An 18,350-nucleotide genomic window follows, 5' to 3' on the forward strand; every position below is an offset into this window, starting at 1 on the left:
ATGCCGTGACCGTCGGCGTCCGCCATTACACGGTGCCGGAGAAAGAAAGAGGGAGGCCTAGGTTCTCGCGCGCCCTGTCGAGACGAGCGGTTGGGCCTCTCCCGTTGGTCCCTCCCCTTTTCCTTCCTTCGGCGCCACGGCGGCGGCAGTGGCCTTCCCTTCCCCTCCGCCTCCCTCTTGCTGCTTTTGGGCCTCCCTGAAGCACGCCGCCCTGGCCGCGCCGCCGAGCGCTCTCCTTCCTCGAAACTGAGCTGGCGGCAGGCGGCGGGCCGGCATGGAGGACAAGAGCTTTACCAAGGAGTTGGACCAATGGATCGAGCAGCTCAACGAGTGCAAGCAGCTGAGCGAGAGCCAAGTGCGGACCCTGTGCGAAAAGGTAGGTGACACCTGCGGAAGGGGGAAATCGGGCTCTTGGTTGGGGCCGACTTCACTCGACCCCTCTTTCGGTTCCTGTCTGAAAAACATCGATGGGAGGGAAGGATGGAAAAATAAAAAGGCCGAAAATTGCTTCAGAAAAGGCGTTGGTTTGTTTCTTTCTGCTAGTAGCCTCAGGGTACTGTAGAACAGGCTCTGAGAGCCACGGCAACAGTTCCAAGACGACTAAAAAGGGAGACAATTTTCAGAACAGGATGATTTTATCAAAAAAAGATGTGTGTGTGTGTGTGTGTATTCTTTCTTAAAGGACAGCCTGAGAATCGTTCTCAGACGGTACTTTTCTCCTCTGCTTTTAATTTAAAAAAATATATATGCACATATTGTAGCGATTCTCTTCCTGAGAATGGATCTGTAGCCTTAATTGTCCTTCGAATCTTATTTCTGAGATTTTGCCTTATGTTCAGCAAAGATGGACATGGGGAGGCTTTGCATTTTTGTTTTGCCAGGGGAGAGTCAAGGTCAGGCAGGATGAAATTGAAAAAAAAACAAAAAACGATGGAATGATCTCTGTGATCCGTGGTAGAGAAGACAAAACACATAAAAATGTGTGGGATAGATTCCCTCTCCCCAAAAAGGTAGATGTAGCTCTTCAAAATTGTCATTTGTCTACTGTCGCTTGTTCGCTTTTTATTTCTGATTTACAAACAGCCCTGACATTTGTTGGAGAAGATAAATAGAACACTCTCCTGGGACTTCCTGCACCATAATGAAATAATGAGTATCCAGGAAGAGTTTAATATTATTTTAATTAAATATGGAGTTGGAAAACAGGTTGTGAAAAAGTTAATGATAAATGCCTCTAGATTACTTCTCTTCACTTTATTTCCCTCCCTACATATATTTAAAACACTGAAGATTCACAGATTTTAATTTGTTTAAACACATGTTCCTTGTTTACACAAACTACAAACAGGTACATGTTATATTTATAGCTAGAGCTACTAAAAGATTAACAGAGTACAATGGTTGTGTACTTGGTACCCTTTAATGATTCAGTTATCTTCATTTTGTAACATTTCCATCTTCTATCAAGAGGAGTCATATGTAGGATCCAGTGCATTTCAATATTCAAAATTATACTCCTTTTAGTTCCCAGTGATAAATAAAATTTCTCTTACTGAGATTTCAACTAATGTAGCTTTCTCTGTTCTAGTTAAGTTAACTTGAAGAACTATTTTTTTAACAAAAAGTGCTGAAGTACAATAGATGCATATATGTACGTTTCCCATATGTGGAATAACCATGAGGAGACTAAATTATACATTTTTAAATTAATAGGATTTTCTCTCAGTTTGAACATAATGATTTTTTGCAGGCAGATCAGACTCAAAATATATCTTATGTTAACGATTTACACACTAAATTTTTAAGAGGTCCCTGAGCTGAGTTGTAGTTTGGGCATGTATTTAGTATAGAAGTCATGAAAGCTTTGAATTTATCCATATTTTTATTAAAGGTAGGAGATATATGATACTCCAGCTACATTTGGGGCGGGGGTTCTTGGTGCTCCTCTCAGATTCTATATACATACAGTTGCTTAAAGTTGATTAAAACTGCTTTAAAGATATTCCCTTTTGGTTAAGGTACCAGTCCTTCAAAAAAGTATCCTTACTCTGTTTTACAACAATCTCAGTCTGTTATTTTCAGCCGTTAGCTCTAAAAAAGCTCCTTATACCCAGAGGCTGGCCTTGAAAATACTGTTGGTCCTAATAAATAATTGGCTCTCCTAGGACCTTAGACCACCTATTTTTGCAAGAGCTTCTATCTAAGATAGAGCCTTGAACTGGGAAATGAAGCATAATTTACACGGGCCTCTTTATAACAAAGCAAATCATTTGAAATAATGGCATTGTCACTATTAAATGTAAAAATATTTGGAAGTTGCTAGTTGCCAGTTTTGAGGCTTAGGTAGCCCTTGTTTTACGACCTGTTGCTTAACTGCTGTTCAGAGTTACAACAGACTTGGAAAAAATTAACTTATGACCTGTTGAAGTTATGACTGCCAAACCACCACCACACTCAGATCGCATTTCAGGTGCTTGGCAACTGACTGGAATTTATAGCTAGTTGTGGTGTCACATGATGGTGCTTTATAATTTTATTTTATTTTTTGCAGTTTTGTGGCCAAAAAATGCCATTGGATCATCTGCATTTAAACTTACGACCACATGATTTGCTTAACAACCGTCATAAAAAGTGGTTGTAAAATTGAGTCTGGTTGAATGGTGACTCTACTTACAACTGCAACAACTTACGAATTCCAGGCTCATTTGTGAGAATAAGTCAAGGACTACCTGTATAAATGCAGCAGTTATTACTTTGCTGCCAAAAAAGGAATGAACTAGTAATAGTGGAAATAGAAACATGTAGACTTTCAAGTTATGCAGATGATTTCTGTATAATTTAAAATTTATATATTTCCATCTAGTCTGGTTAGGTCAATATTTGAAATTCCTTTTTTTACCTGTTTTATCTTTGCAGTATTGGAATAGTATTTTTTAGCCATTTCTAGCAAAAGAATAATAACCAAAATTGTTACTGATATAGACTAACAATGTTAGCATGATATTAGGTAATCCTTGACTTACAAACATTCATTTACTGACCATTCAAAGTTAACAGTGGTTCTGAAAAAGTGACTTATGATCATTTTTCACACTTACATCCATTGCAGCATCCCCATGGTCATGTCATTAAAATTTGGGTATTTGGCAACTGGCATGTATGTATGACAGTTGCGGTGTCCTGAGGTCATCTGATCACCTTTTGTGATCTTCTGACAAGCAGTCAATGGGGGAAGCCAGATTTACTTGACTGTAACTGAAACTGAATATTTCACTTAATAGCTATGGCAAGAAAAGTCGTAAAATGGGGCAAAACTCACTTTACTGCTTAGCAATGGAAATTTTGGGCTCAGTTGTGATTGTAAGTCAATGACTAATTGCATTATGGAAGGATTGAGAATTGAATGAAACCCTTTCTGGTATACTCTATTACATGCAAAAGTTTCAGTGTAGCTCAGGGAATTAACAAAGTAAACAAAAATTCTTATTTAAAATTCTGTTTCAATTAAATTGATTTTTAAATTTTTAAATTGTCTTTTATTTTTTAAATTATTAATATCGTGGCATGTTTCTCATTCTAAATATAGATGTATTAAGACATAGATATTACAAGTTTACATAGAGTTCCTTTGCCAGTCAGAGAGGTATTCATTTTAGATTTCCAGTCATAAATTTGAAAAATGGAGAACCACTTTCACAATAAATAATTACTAGGGTTGTTGAAAAATGTTTCTATTAAATTTGTAGAAATATAAGGTAACCACTTAATTAAAACAATTCCCTTAATTGTGAAATTTTTACAATTTTATGTCTAATGACATAAAATGCCTTCACCATTTAACACTAATTAAAAATAAAACAGCAACAAAAATTTTGGTCACTAAGGCAATTATACCACCTTTCTTGCCACAGTTCTTAAGTGAATAACTACAGCTGGTATTTTGTATTTTGGATAGAATCTTTTTTTAAATTGTCTTAGACTATTTTAAAAAAGATTCTATCCAAAATACAAAATACCAGCTGCAGTTATTCACTTAAGAACTGTGGCAAGAAAGGTGGTATAGTGACCAAAGTTACAATGGCATTGAAAAAAGTGACTGATGACCATTTTTCACACTTAGCGACCATTTTCACACTTAGCGACCGTTGCAGCATCCTCATGGTCAGGTGATCAAAATTTTGATGTTTGGCAACAGTTACAATTTATATTTGTAAATTGTAGCTATGTTGAAATAAAAAAAATTACAATACTATTTTTGTGTTGTATGAAAATTTTTGTTGCTCCGTATAAAACTTTTAATCAAGCCCCCACCCCCAGTCAAAGGTGTCCCTCTTTACTGAAAATCTGGTCACCTTGCTTTTTAGGATGCTGTCTAGATTTGCCATAGCTTTCCTCCCCAGGAGCAAGCGTCTTTTAATTCCTTGGAATTGGGTATGTCTAGTTTAATGAAAAGAAGGACCGAGGTATTGTATTGTGGTTGCTGCAATTAATATACTTAATAACTCCATTTTTATTCTTTATTTTTTTAATAATAATTTTCATAACAGTTGCTCCTGTTTTTGTAATTACTGTTTTATATTATTATTTTAGTGGATTGTTGTCACCCCTGAGAGTCATTTCTATTGAGGTGTACACATTTGAACAATAAATGTATTTATTTTCATATTTAAGGAAAGGCATCATCTATAAACTAAGCAAAGGTGTAGCTTCCAAGATGTGCCCTTGGGATCGTGAAGTTGGTGGGAATCTACTCAGAGATTAATTGAGGAAAGCTTAATAACAGGGAGTTCTTAATTTAAATCCACACAAAATAAAACTATTTTAATAAATCCTATGCACAATAAATAAAATATTATTTTAAAATACATTAAAAAAATAAAAGAAAAAAACCCACTTACCAGCAGGCTTGCACTCCAAGGAAACCCAGAATGATGTAGATGTTAATACAAAGAACTGAGCAAATTGAAATGGGGAAATTAGTCAGGGAAAAATGCCACCATCTTTCAGAGCAGTCCTCCAACCTCCGTGTCCCTCCCCTCCGGAAAATCCAGGAAGTAACCTCTCTAGCCATTTCCTGCAGCTCTATGGCACTAGATCATTTTTTTCTTATAAAAGTAAGTAAAATGGGTGGGGGGGGGGTCCATTTTGTTGCTTTAAAGTTTTAATATCTTCAATGAAAGTACTGAGACAGAGAGAGAGAGGTTAGTTAGACAGGGTGTCTTTTGTCTACCCGGTTAGGATTTCTTAAGCAAATCCACTGGGCTTTCAACATGAAGCCAGAAAATTGGGACTTTTTTAAAAGGCGGAGGGACACGGGAAAAATTGTTATAAAGCGTGCTTGTCACGCTGAAATCGGTACGTCTGGTCACCTTAAGTATAATGCTAACTGTAGATATTACATTCATTTAAGTATATGTGAAGACCATCAGGGCTGTCAAACTTGCTGTGAGCCGGATGCGTCATGTGCTGGCCACACCCATGCCTGGTTTAGCAAAGGGGGGGGGAGTCCTGATACGTCACCGTGACGACATGAGTTTGACACCACTGTATTAGATTTATAAAGCATAGATTTTCAAATCTAGTAATCCAATTCACTCTGGATTTTATTGTTGGCAAATGTGCTTGGGAGAAAAAAAATTACAATTCCTAAAAACACTATTGCTTTTAAAAATTACCATTGGTAAAAGATTGCATGTGGAGGGGGGAAATAACATTCTAGTTAAGTGTTTAATTTTTGGTACCTTCCATTTTTTAGCCTGTTGCTGATGAAATTCAGGTTTGTATATACTGTACATTTATAATTAAAAGTCTTCCCTGAGTTTTTTAAATATACTGTATTTTTCGGAGTATATGACGTATCTTTTTCCCTAAAAAAAAAAAGGCTGAAAATCTTATAGTAGCTGTGCATAGCTTGTAGGAAGCTTTTAGAGAGCTCCTGGGGGCTGGGGAGAGCAGAAATAAAAATGGACCGTTTTTTGCTCAAATTTGCCCCCCAGCCCCCAGGAGCACTCTATAAGCTTCCTAATGCCCTTTTTTTTGTTGAAAAACGGGCCCATTTTCATGAAAAATGAGTCATTTTTTGCTCGTTTTTACCCCCCCCCCCACTCCCCGCCAGGAACACTCTACAAGCTTCCTAAGGACTATTCATGCCCTTTTGAGGGGGGAACGGACCCGTTTTTGGGAGGTCTGCAGAGTGCAAAAACTTTTTTTATTTGCCTCTTCAAAACCTTGGTGCGTCTTATACTCCGGTGCAATTTATACTCCGAAAAATATGATATGTTGCCTTTCATTCTCCTAATTTTATTAGACTACCTTAATTGCCAGTTACAGATAAAAAAATGAGATTAGAAGGAAACAACCGAGTGAGCAAAATTATAAGTATAGTTGAGGCTGAAGAAGATTTTGAATCTCTGTAACATGAATTCACAGAAATATCCTTTAACATTTTTGTTAGGGAGTTTTCTTGAAAATTGTTTAGTTTAGTTTAGTTTAGTAAATCTAATTTAGGCAGGTTTCCCAGCTGATCAGCTGTTTGTATGTTTTTCCCCCCTTATTAGGCTAAAGAAATACTAACAAAAGAATCAAATGTTCAGGAGGTTCGTTGCCCAGTCACAGTGTGTGGGGATGTCCATGGGCAATTCCACGATCTTATGGAGCTTTTTAGAATTGGTGGGAAATCGCCAGATACAAACTATCTATTCATGGGAGATTATGTTGACAGAGGCTATTACTCAGTGGAAACTGTGACACTTCTTGTGGCATTAAAGGTGAGTTTGTAAAACTGAGGTTATTAGAAGCTTGTTTGTAATGTATTTTTAGACTGAGATTTTTAGTATACATTATTTACAAAGGCATGAGCGTGCAACTTGGAGTAAAATGATGTAACCAATTATATGGATGGATATTACAATGCCTGTTTATTCTCTGTGATTAGGTGCGCTACCCAGAACGCATTACAATTCTAAGAGGCAACCATGAAAGCAGACAAATTACACAAGTATATGGCTTTTATGATGAATGTCTGCGGAAATATGGAAATGCCAATGTTTGGAAATATTTTACAGATTTGTTTGATTATCTTCCTCTTACAGCTCTAGTAGATGGGCAGGTAAGTAATATTATGCAACTATGTGGCCTCAATAGTTAATACTGGTAGTTTAATTAAATGAAGTTTAATTTGATAAAATAATGTAATTTACATAATTATCTTTGAATAATAAATGAATACCTGTTATTATCTTTTTTTGTTACTCTTGGAAATCTTTCTCAAGAAGGTTGCAAGTGTGTGAAAGCTAGTATAACAATTACCTAATAGTAGTATAATTCCTTGGTGCCTCAAATTTCACATCAATTTGTGCTATTAAATGAAAATGTCCCTGTACACATTCACAATATATTTATACACAATAAAGGATAAACACTCAGAAGACCATATGGTTCTAGAGAGACATAACTTTTAAAATATTAATCTAAATAAAATGTGCTTTTAGAGTAGCTTAAAATTTTGAATACCCAGGAAGATCAGAAGCTGTACTAATTTTAACTATACCTTACTGTGTTACTTAAACTGAGCAGTTGTTAAATGCAACAATGGTTAAGAGTAAAAAGTCAATGTTATGAATTTCAAAGACAATGACTACTAAGCTAAACTACAATTACCCAGTGTTGATGACTTGATATTAAGATTCAGGTAATCCAAATCAAAGTAAAAATTGCCAACATCTTCCTTGTTGGTACAGTATGCCAGGAGTTACACTGTCTTAAAATAATTAATTAAGAAATAAAGATTTAAAGTAGATTCTGCCTGCATATGTATAATTTGATCTTTTCTCTTATTAGATCTTCTGTCTCCATGGAGGTCTTTCCCCTTCTATAGATACACTGGATCATATTAGAGCACTTGATCGTTTGCAGGAAGTTCCACATGAGGTAATATTACTGAAAATTCTTTTATGGAGATTATGGTATTTTTCCTATTGATGATAAACTTAAATTTTAGAATGTTAAAGCAAATTATAAAAATTTTAGAATTGAAGAAATTAAAATTAACATATAAGCAGCTGCTATTTTCCCCACAGATTGGAATTATAGACCACTGTACAAACTATTTTTTTTCATTTTTAAATAGGGTCCAATGTGTGATCTGTTATGGTCAGATCCAGATGATCGTGGTGGCTGGGGGATCTCACCACGTGGTGCAGGCTACACATTTGGTCAGGATATTTCTGAAACATTTAACCATGCCAATGGACTTACATTGGTGTCTCGGGCTCATCAACTTGTAATGGAGGTAAAATTATGTTGCACCAATCAGTTGAGAATTCAAAGTGCCTTATCTTTGAGCAAAAAAAGTTTATATGAAGGAAGTACAGTTATGTAAATCTGAAATGTCAAAGGTTTTTCAAATCTGGCACAATTGCACTAGCTGTATCTCTCAACAACCATGCCTTTCCTTAGTCCAGTATGCATTCCCATATAAATACTTGTCATAGCAGATATACCGTGTTACTATCTCTTTAATGACTTTTGAACGGAAATGCATTTTTTCTGGTACCATGTATGGCTGTGAAAGATGGAAAGATTCAACTTCTTTAAAGTTCTGCTGACTGGTGAGCATACAAATCTGATTGGAAATACTTATCTGTCTCTAGATCAGAATATCACAGCTATATATAGTCTCAATATAAATGCTTTTTACCAGTAAGTTAAAAGCAAATACGAGAGGGAGGGGGGGGGGGAGAGAGAGAGAGAGAATATATATATAGATACAGATTATATACAGGGGGTGAAAGATTGATTTTGACTGGTGTAAACCAACTAAAAATGAAAGTTTTCCTTTCCCCCATTTGCATCACTCCTCTTTTCAGCCACCTATGTTTGAATGTCCTTGGTTCCCAGAAGAAACTCTTTTGTTTTGGCTACAAAATCACAGCTATCTCTATTCCTCCCTCCCTATCCCTCAGGTCCAGTGTGGCAACACAGAGGCCTAAAAATGGGCTCAGTCAGGCCAGCTTCAGAGTTGACATCTTAATGGTCTCACTTCGATAACTTTTAAACTGTGAATTGGTGCACTTTTTAAAAGATGGATTTATTTAGTGCTTCACAATATATAAGTCAAAGGTTTATGATATTAAGGGTAATATTTTAAAGAACTTTGTGGAAAACATGAACAATTAAGATTTTTCATTTCAAACTTACTGTTAATGTCTCATTACATTTCAGTAACGCACATTTGCAATAGATAAAACAAGGCATTTGTTCGCTGTCTCTTATTAAATTATGTATCTTGTTTTATTGAAACTATTTTTCTCCCATTACAGGGCTACAACTGGTGCCATGATCGAAATGTAGTCACTATTTTCAGTGCACCTAATTACTGTTACCGTTGTGGAAATCAGGCTGCTATTATGGAACTAGATGACACTTTAAAATATTCCTTGTAAGAACCTTCAGTTTTAACATAATATATTTGAGCAGAATAATAAGATTGTAATTTTTCTACCATGAGCAATACACTAACCCAATAGGTTGTAATTTTGCCACAGAAAAATCAAACCAAATGAACTAAGATAAATACAAATTCAGCATGGGGTGTGCACAAATAGTTATTAGGTTTTTAACTAAACTGGTTGAACATGCTATGTGAACAGAGTTTGTGAAAGACATGATAGAATTGAGAACACGTGAAATTTGTTGGTTTTTCACATAGTTCTGATTAGACAAGACAACCTTTTTTAAATAGGACTCACTAGAACTTAAATAATAGAATTGAATCAGATCTCGGAGTTCTTCTAGTCCAACCCCTGAGACCCTATACCATTCTGGACAAGTTGTTGTCCAGTCTCTTCTTAAAAGCCTCCAGACAATTTCTGAAGGCAAGTCCTTCCACTGATAATTGTTCTATCAGGAAATTTCTTCTTGGTTCTAGGTTGGAGCTCTCTATGATAATCACATTTTAGAGTAATATAAAAAGTCATTTAATTTTTTTAATTGTACTTTTTGTTTCAGTTAGTGCAAAATATTTTCTTTTGATTGTATTACAAACCAAAGCTTTCATTAATGTATAGTATTTAGTCCTGTTATAAGTAGTTCAAAACATAAAAGGATAGAGAATCTGAAAACAAGCTGTATGTGTCCCTTCCCCACCTATCCTAAGCTCAGATAAAATAGCTGAATTTCAGCCCTTTTTTTCCCAAGGATCTAGGTGATTTTAAGCTTGGAATGTGAAGTTCTTGTCTGAGATGCCAGTTGTTGCCCACCCATCTTTAAACATCCTGTCTCCTCAAAACCTGATAGAAATATTTCAGATATCAGTATTACTTGCTGGCTTCCTGCACTTTTCCAGAGAACTCCTCAAACATTGTTTGTGGTACAGCATCTTTTTACTAAAAGAAAAAAAACCCTCTTAAAACCTATTTTGACTTGATTATATGCATATAGATTACATAAATAGTAACATCAATATTATTATCCTTTACAAGTTGAGAATTGCATATAAACAAGTTTATATGTTCATAATCAGTTAAAGGTAAAGAAAGTGGTTTTGTTTTCTTTCCACAGTCTTCAGTTTGATCCAGCACCTCGCCGTGGAGAGCCTCATGTTACTCGGCGTACCCCAGACTACTTCCTATAAACATCTCAGCCTGGCCTTCAGCAGTACTAGTATACTTGGCTTTTTTTTAAAGCAACAATTTATTTGATAAGTTGAGGTCTGTCTCAGCATAAAGCCTCTTTATGGACCAAACTGTGCCAGAATGAGGATGAGCAGTTTTGAGCACAACGTAAGACTGACTTCACACACTAAACCTTTTATCAGTCAATCCAACAGCCAGTTTGCCTGCTGTAAATGTAGTAACTGGACTGTTCAGAGAGAAGAGGTAACTAATTTCTCCCTTTCTTGCTTATATGTACATTTTAGTTATAGTGTTCAACTAGCATGTATTAACATTTTGAAGTTTAATGAAAATGTACAAACTAATGTCCCTCTTAAGCCTATTGCCCTCTATTTTATTGACATAAGTAACTTAACTGGAGAAAAGAAATCTCTTGGGAGTATATTGTCATAAGCTTTCTTTCCATTTAAACTAGGTTACTGTTCTGTGTTGATCCCTTTTTTCTGTATATTTGTCATGAAAGTGCTTGCATCTTATTGATGTATTTGAACAAATAAATTTGCAGATCATTATTCCAAAGAGATGGATATGCTGAAATGGAATAATTTATCTGTTTGTGTTTCTCTTCAGCATGCACGCAAATAATTATCTGCTTCATTGTATAAGATAGATCACATGACAGATTATGACTGGAATGTGTTTGGATGACAAACTTCACTTGAGACTTTAGCATATGGAATTCTTTAATTAAATTTTCAGGCCTACTATTAAGATGAAATATAAAATGACCACCATCCTGCATCATTTTAACCCAAAATATATTTAAGTTTGATAAATGTAATCCTAGAGGATGAAGACTTCAGATTTAAACTAATGAATTTAAAATAGTACACCAGAAATCTCAAGTTAAAATCTGTTTTAAACGAAGGGCAAAATAATGCTATAAACTTACTAAAGTAAACTGAACATAAAATACAGCCTAATTCTCTTAACAGGACACAAGTGTTGCAAGACTTCCTACATCCCATTTAATTTAGCATTTGTGAAAATGCAATGGGACAAATTCCTAGAATGATGTTCATTAGTTCATTCAGAATGTATGTGGAGTATAATTTTAGAATTAATATTTTGAACTGCAAATATTTTGTGAAAGTGAATAAATATCATACTGGTTGTTGATTCAGAAATGCATTAGGAATATATAGTTGTATATTATTTAACATATATAAGAACATGGCAATGAAGTAAGCATATACACATGTAATTATATACACATCATCTACAGGTAGGCGGTAGTGGAACTAAAGTCACCCATGTCCATAGCATCCCTTAAAAGCTATACGTGTTCCCTAGGCTGTGCTAAATAGGTGATAGCAATCAGTCCTAACGCCTCCTGGGCCTCACAGCAATAACAAACAGAAAAGTATAGGATGCAGCTATCTCCCCAATCCATATTTTTCAATTCTAACAGAGAAATTAATGTTGTTTAATAAGGTTATGGCTGAATGGGAACTCTTACCGGTATGCTTTACACAATGTGATATTGCTTGGTAGAATTTGCTTCTTGTGATGAAAAGCTTGTTCCCTAATTTTTAGTTACAGATAACTGTACATTGGTAATTTCTGTTGGAAACAAATCAAAAGAATAACTAAAGCCTACATATTGGATTTTAATTTTTTAATTTATAGGGGGATAACATAAACAATGTTTGCGGTTTTCCAGAATATGGATTAGTAAATAGTAAAGTAGTGCTCTTACTAAACTCTTGTGGGCTAACGTCTACATGGGTTACATTTCCCAATAGGCAGGAAATGGCATCTTTCATAATCCAAGGCTCAATAAACCAAAATACTAATTACTATAGTGTTTATGGTTGCAGTACTTCCTCCATTTGTTTCTCTATAGCCCAAAATGGGTTTTTTTTCTTCTCTACTCTTAGATTTTATTTCCTCTTTGGGCTTATATGATAATTTGTTTGCCTTTTTAGCACATTTTATTATTGCAGTCTCAACAGATGGTAGCATCTTACTACTTTTGTCTCTGCTCAGAGGCTAACTAGGGTTAGGATTGGCCAGTACCTGGATAGGAGACCACTAGGAAAAACTAAAGCAGGCTACACTGGGAACCTGAAAACAACATGCCAGAAAGCAATGAAAGATCACGTCTATATAGATGCCAAAGTCACTATGAATATGTCCAAAAGGTCACAAGGAATCAAGCTGAAAAAGGACATTTTTTAAAATCCAAAATTATTGATTTCAAGTAATATAAATTACATCCATGTGTATAAATTTGTTACAGCAGAATGAAGGCTTCTCTTGAATTGCACAATTTTGTGTAAAAAAAAAAGAGTACTTAATTCACCATAGGGAAAGCCTTAACGAAGCTTAACGAAGAGTAACAAATTCTTCTGAAGAAGTTGGATGAATAGCCACCGTCTGATCAAAGTCAGCTTTTGTTGCTCCCATTTTGACAGCTACTGCAAAACCTTGGAGCATTTCATCACACCCCAAACCTTGCATATGAAGTCCTACCACCTTAAAACAAAACAGTCATAAACAAGTTAAGAACATGGCTTCAAAATGACATTTTTTTCAGACTTCACAGTTGCTCCTACCTTTCTACACTAGGAGCAATATCTTGTATGCCTACAATTTTTTTGTGTTGCTTTGTTATTGACTAATTTTATATAAAATCTTAATACATCATGCCTGGAAGAGTATTAAATGGCACAACTCGTAATTGCTTCAGACAAGGAGTAAATATTGGTTTGATGTGACTTAGGTTTAATAAGTTGTGTGAGCCTAGCTAATTACAGGTTATTTGAGAAGCAAAGATTGAGTGTGATGTTTCAACTCAGTTTACATGTTAAGTAACATTGTTATTCTCTTGTCCTGTCTCATTTCCTTACCTTGAATAGAATATGCATGAAAAGCAATTTTAACATGCAGCATCTTCACTCTTTTCTACTTTACTTACTTTTTCTTGTTTAGTGGCACAGACCAATTTCATCACACATTTTGTTTTCCTTTCTGTTATTGCATGGTACATGGGGACAAAAGAAGTTATATAAATTTTCACATTATCTTTTCCATATGCATTCACGGCTTCCGCTGGAATGAAATCAAATGACATTAGATATATTTGAATACAGAGGAGAAAAAAAGCAAAGAATCTCATGCAATTGGCTTTCTGACATCTCAAAAGAACTAAATATTGACATGTTATAGGTGAGCTGGTCTCCTTCACATGTGGCTCAATCGAGCACCTCAGTGTGTTCTAATTATGAAAAGACTTGTCCAAAAGCATTTGAAGATCAGAAGTTTATCAATTGAGGATCTATTACATGTGTCACATCTTAGAATTTGATGTGCAGTTTATAAAAAAAATACAAGCTTGATATCAGTTTGTAACTTCAGCTTCAGAAATCCTATGAATAGAGGTGCTTTAATCATACTTCACATTAAAAATTTTTTTAATGTTTAAACAAAATAATATGATGGGTAACAGTATTCTGAACTTGAGGATTTCTAATATAAAGTGAAACAACAGGAGTGTTTGATCATTCCCAATTTCGCTTTTTTTTCTTTTGTTCGGTTGTGCCCAATTCTTTGAAGCTACCTGTACAAGTTTTCTTTGCAAGGTTTTTCAGAACTGGCTTGTCATTTCTCTTCCCTCATTCCTAGGGCTGAGAGAAAGTGACTTGTTCAAGGTCACCCATCTGGTTTTGTGCCTAAGGCAGGATTAGAACTCAGTCTCCCAATGTCTAAACAAATGCCTTAACCGTTACACCAAACTGGCTCTATCCATAATGTATATTACTGTATCAGAGGTAGGACTAGGAGCAACCTGTGCATCTACAGCATCATTAATATAAAGAAACATAAGTAGAATTTCCATCAACATCCTTTTACTATAAAAATTCAGAGCATGCACATCTTTACCAAGCCACTCTTGTAGAGAATGTCTCAAAATAAATTGGAAAACCTACTACTCTCCATATATCATTCAACACAATTCCAATCAGTCACAAAATCCATAGATAATATGGATATCTTGTTTTAGTAGAAATTCTATTTCACTCATATTTCTCTCTGTTATTTGTTTCCCAAGAAATAAGAAATAAGAGCCTACCTTCTGTTAGTCCCACTGTTCCAATAGGTGGGTGACTGAAAACCACAGTCGGAATGTTGGTATAGTCCAATTTAAAATCCTTTTTATTTTCAAAAAGCCTATGTGCCAGTTTTCTTCCAGCCGCAATTGCAACTGAAAATGCAATATTTATTGTGTCATCATCATTTATTTGATATTTTTTATTACAGAGTATTAATAGGTGGTCAATCTATCCTTCCCAATGTCTTCACAGCCCTTCCTCACCCATTTTGCTTTGTTCCATTTTAGAATCCCAAATGAATTTATTTAATATAGTCCTTAAAATATTGTTACCTGGTGTAAGGAGTGCTTTCCCACATACATCTCCAACAGCATAGATTCCCTTTTTGCTGGTATTTTGGAACTCATCAACAGTAATATGGCCTGCTTTGTCTACCTTAATATTCTGATAGTAGGGGAAAAAAATTAAAAGTCAAAGCTGGTATCCTAAGAAATACTATCTCAGACAAAGTTTGAACAGTATGGTATCAACTTTTTTAGTGTCCATAAAGGGGAAAAAAGGAAATTATTTCAAAGAATAAACAAGCAATCAGCCCATCAAGAGCTTTGGGGGGGGGGGATAATATTTCCCTAACAATTTTTCAAGCAAACTAATGTAAGCAATATGAACAAACATTTAGGTTAGGATAAAATTATTATGGGGCATAGCATGGGAAGCCGAGCCATGGACTATGGACTGTCTTTGCCCTCCCACAATGTTTTAGTATGCCACCCAGAGTTAACCTAATTTGTTACATTTGTTCTCTAGTAGGAAAAAATACATACTCGCAAGTAGCAGCAAAGTAAGAAAACATTCCATTGTCACTCATGGCTACTCTCCAGTTGACCCTAACCACCACATTATGCCAATTGCAGTATAATCTGGATTGTGTATGTCATGCATTTAATATTCCCTACAAAATTCCCACCTACCAATTGGTCAAGGTTTAGATCCTCAGTATTGGGCTCTCTACCAATGGCCCACAAGAGACAATCAACATTCTCAATGGTGTTCACAGTGGGTTTTTGATTAGGAAAATAGGATGTAACCGCTATTGCCAAGAGCCCTGAAGCTGATTTTGTAACTGATTGAATCTGTTGAGAAACAAGATTATTGAAAAATGCTAGAGAAAAATCACACAACAAATTGTTTATTTTAAGGCTAAAGTTTTCTTCTTCAAAAATACCCTCCTTACTAAATGTCTATGTCTTGTGAAGTTACATATACCTTATGGCTAGAATTAGATAGTTCTTGACATACAATCACAATTGGGACCAGAATTTCTTTTACTAAGCAAGGTGTTAAGTGAGCCATTCCTAATTTTATGACCTTTTTGCCAATAATTGTTAAGCAAATCACTGCAATTGTTAAATGAAACACACCATCATTAAGCAAATCCAGCTTTTCCCATTGATTTTACTTATTGGAAGCTGGCTGGGAAGATCACATGACCCTGGGATGCTGCAACGGTCTTAAGTATGAAAACTGGTTGTAAGTCACTTCTTTCACGTCATCATAACTTCAAACAGTCACTAAATTTACTGTATGCAGTTTTGTTGAGACACCTCACTTCCATGTGAAGAAAAAGAGCAAAGGTAAATACAATGGCTCTGAAGTTTCCAAATGCCAGAAGGGACACAAATGTTTACTGACACCTTATCAGAGGATAAGGCTCAAATATCTGGCATTGCTCTCATGAAAAATTACAATTACAGAGTGATAAACCATCACTATGGGTGATGTGCAAAACTTGCCCAGTTGCTAGTTTCATTATCTAATTTCTCTTTTAAAATACTTTAAGTATGCTCGAATTTGCATAAACTAAATGATAAGTCTATTTGGCAGGATTGTTTTTTAAAATGCTTCTGCAATGTCCAGGGTTGTTTAAATCTGATTCTCAAATGAAATAATGTTGACTGGTTTGTATTTTAAATTGGAAGACTGTTTTTGATACAAAGTTTATGGGCCCGAAATGGACTTTTATTATGTTATTGTTATATATCAATCAATTAAATCTCTTATAGTTTTAATCAGTCTAAAATAAGAAGTAAACAAAATTCTGACATAAAATCCTATTGGTAACATCCAGATAAAACTTGGGGCCTAAATAGTTTGTCACTGCCTCAATTCTTAAAAAGCAATTTGACAATGAGCAATGCAGGTTATTAATATGTAATCCTGGTTACAAGGAAAATTCCTTAAATGTAATGATAAAAGTGTAATAATGCAATACTCCTTTCAATCTGTTCAGAAATGCTGCAAAAACTATCAATACAATAGCTGCTGTTCATTTATGAGAAAGAAAAGCCATATGCCCAATGATGATTTGTTTTTTCTTTCTCTCAAATGGCAGCATTTGCATCATTTATACACATGCTCAAAAAATTAAAACTAAGCAGAGACTCTCAAACTCATATTGTTTTGAAGTTGTTAAAGCAATAGAACATCATCTTCCAATTACAGTTGGAATGATTTAGCTGCAACTGAAGAAAAATTATGCATACAGATAGTCCTTGAATTACAACCATTCATTCAACGATCATTCAAAATTACACTAAAAGTGCTGAAAAAATGGTAGTTCCACACAATCCTTGTAATTACAGCCATTGCAGTGTTCCCATAGTCAAGAAATCAAAATTTGGCACTTGGAAATTCACCAACACTTATTGACTGCAGGGGCAGTTCAACTGACCCTATCTGCCCCCTCTCCCTTTTCTGCCCTTCTAGCTACCCTATGCTCTGCTGGCCATGCCAGCCCACTGGCTGTACCAGCCAGCTAGCCTACCACTCCTGTTGCTCTACACTTCCAGCCCTGCCGCCCAGTCTTGATTCACTTATCTCCCTACATCCGCTTATGAGGTGCACCTGGCTTGGCCTCCATGAGCAGCAGTTGGCCACGCCTACCGCTTGTCCAAATTACATGAAACTTTGTCATAACATTTGGAAGGCCCAGCTGTGCTGGCATGAAAGCATTCAAACTCATACATAATTTGGTCAAAAGTGGATGTGGCTTTGGAAAGAAGGCTGGGGCAGACAGCAGTTATCTTCTGAAAGGCCAGGCTGTGTGCATCTCATCAGCGGTTACAGGAAGAAGATGGTAAATATCAGTTGGGCATGGCAAGTCTGGGAGGGCCAGTGAGCACAAGCTGGCAGAAGCGACAGAGTGCAAAATGGCAAAGAAGAGGGAGGGAGATAGATGGGTGGAAGGAGTTGAAAAGGAATCAGTCCCTTAGCTTGCCAAGACATAAGACTGGGAGGGACTAAGCCAGGATCAATCCTTGGTTAAGAACTGATTCAGTTAATGAGCAATTCGGATTGCCTGGGTTGCTGTCCCTAACCAATGCGCTCACATGACATGCTTTACAACTGCATTGCTTAGCAATGGCAATTCCAGTACCAGTTGCCATTGTAACTCAAAACCTACCTGTACATGAAAATTCAAAATTTAATAATTACAATCCAGCACTAAAGAGATATTACCTTGCAATGTTTCCAGACTTCTACTCCATTACGTTCCAATTCCTGAGTACAATTTGAACTGATCATAGAATCAAAATTTCTCAGCACCTGTACAAAAAATTAC

The 18,350-nt window shown here is 35.7% G+C and overlaps 2 protein-coding genes across 5 annotated transcripts in view; one reads left to right on the forward strand and one right to left on the reverse strand.

The window, feature by feature from the left end:
• On the forward strand, positions 1-11,196 carry PPP2CB (protein phosphatase 2 catalytic subunit beta). Its single transcript, XM_032212668.1, has 7 exons — positions 1-376; positions 6,558-6,767; positions 6,935-7,108; positions 7,840-7,929; positions 8,129-8,290; positions 9,321-9,439; positions 10,561-11,196. Exons 1-7 carry the CDS (start codon positions 275-277, stop codon positions 10,631-10,633), a joined length of 930 nt encoding a protein of 309 aa, XP_032068559.1. The 5' UTR covers positions 1-274; the 3' UTR covers positions 10,634-11,196.
• GSR (glutathione-disulfide reductase) overlaps positions 11,080-18,350 on the reverse strand; it is an 18,203-nt gene continuing 10,932 nt past the window's right edge. For all 4 annotated transcript variants that reach the window (XM_032212664.1, XM_032212666.1, XM_032212663.1 and 1 more), the window contains 6 exons: positions 18,248-18,334; positions 15,700-15,861; positions 15,061-15,172; positions 14,749-14,880; positions 13,594-13,727; positions 11,080-13,151 (listed from right to left, as the gene is read on the reverse strand). In XM_032212664.1, the coding sequence (XP_032068555.1) occupies positions 13,002-13,151; positions 13,594-13,727; positions 14,749-14,880; positions 15,061-15,172; positions 15,700-15,861; positions 18,248-18,334 (777 nt within the window). In that variant the 3' untranslated portion in view covers positions 11,080-13,001. The remainder of the gene's footprint in view (positions 13,152-13,593; positions 13,728-14,748; positions 14,881-15,060; positions 15,173-15,699; positions 15,862-18,247; positions 18,335-18,350) is intronic.

This window comes from Thamnophis elegans, chromosome 3, assembly GCF_009769535.1.
Source record: "Thamnophis elegans isolate rThaEle1 chromosome 3, rThaEle1.pri, whole genome shotgun sequence".
Taxonomy (NCBI): Eukaryota; Metazoa; Chordata; class Lepidosauria; order Squamata; family Colubridae; genus Thamnophis; species Thamnophis elegans.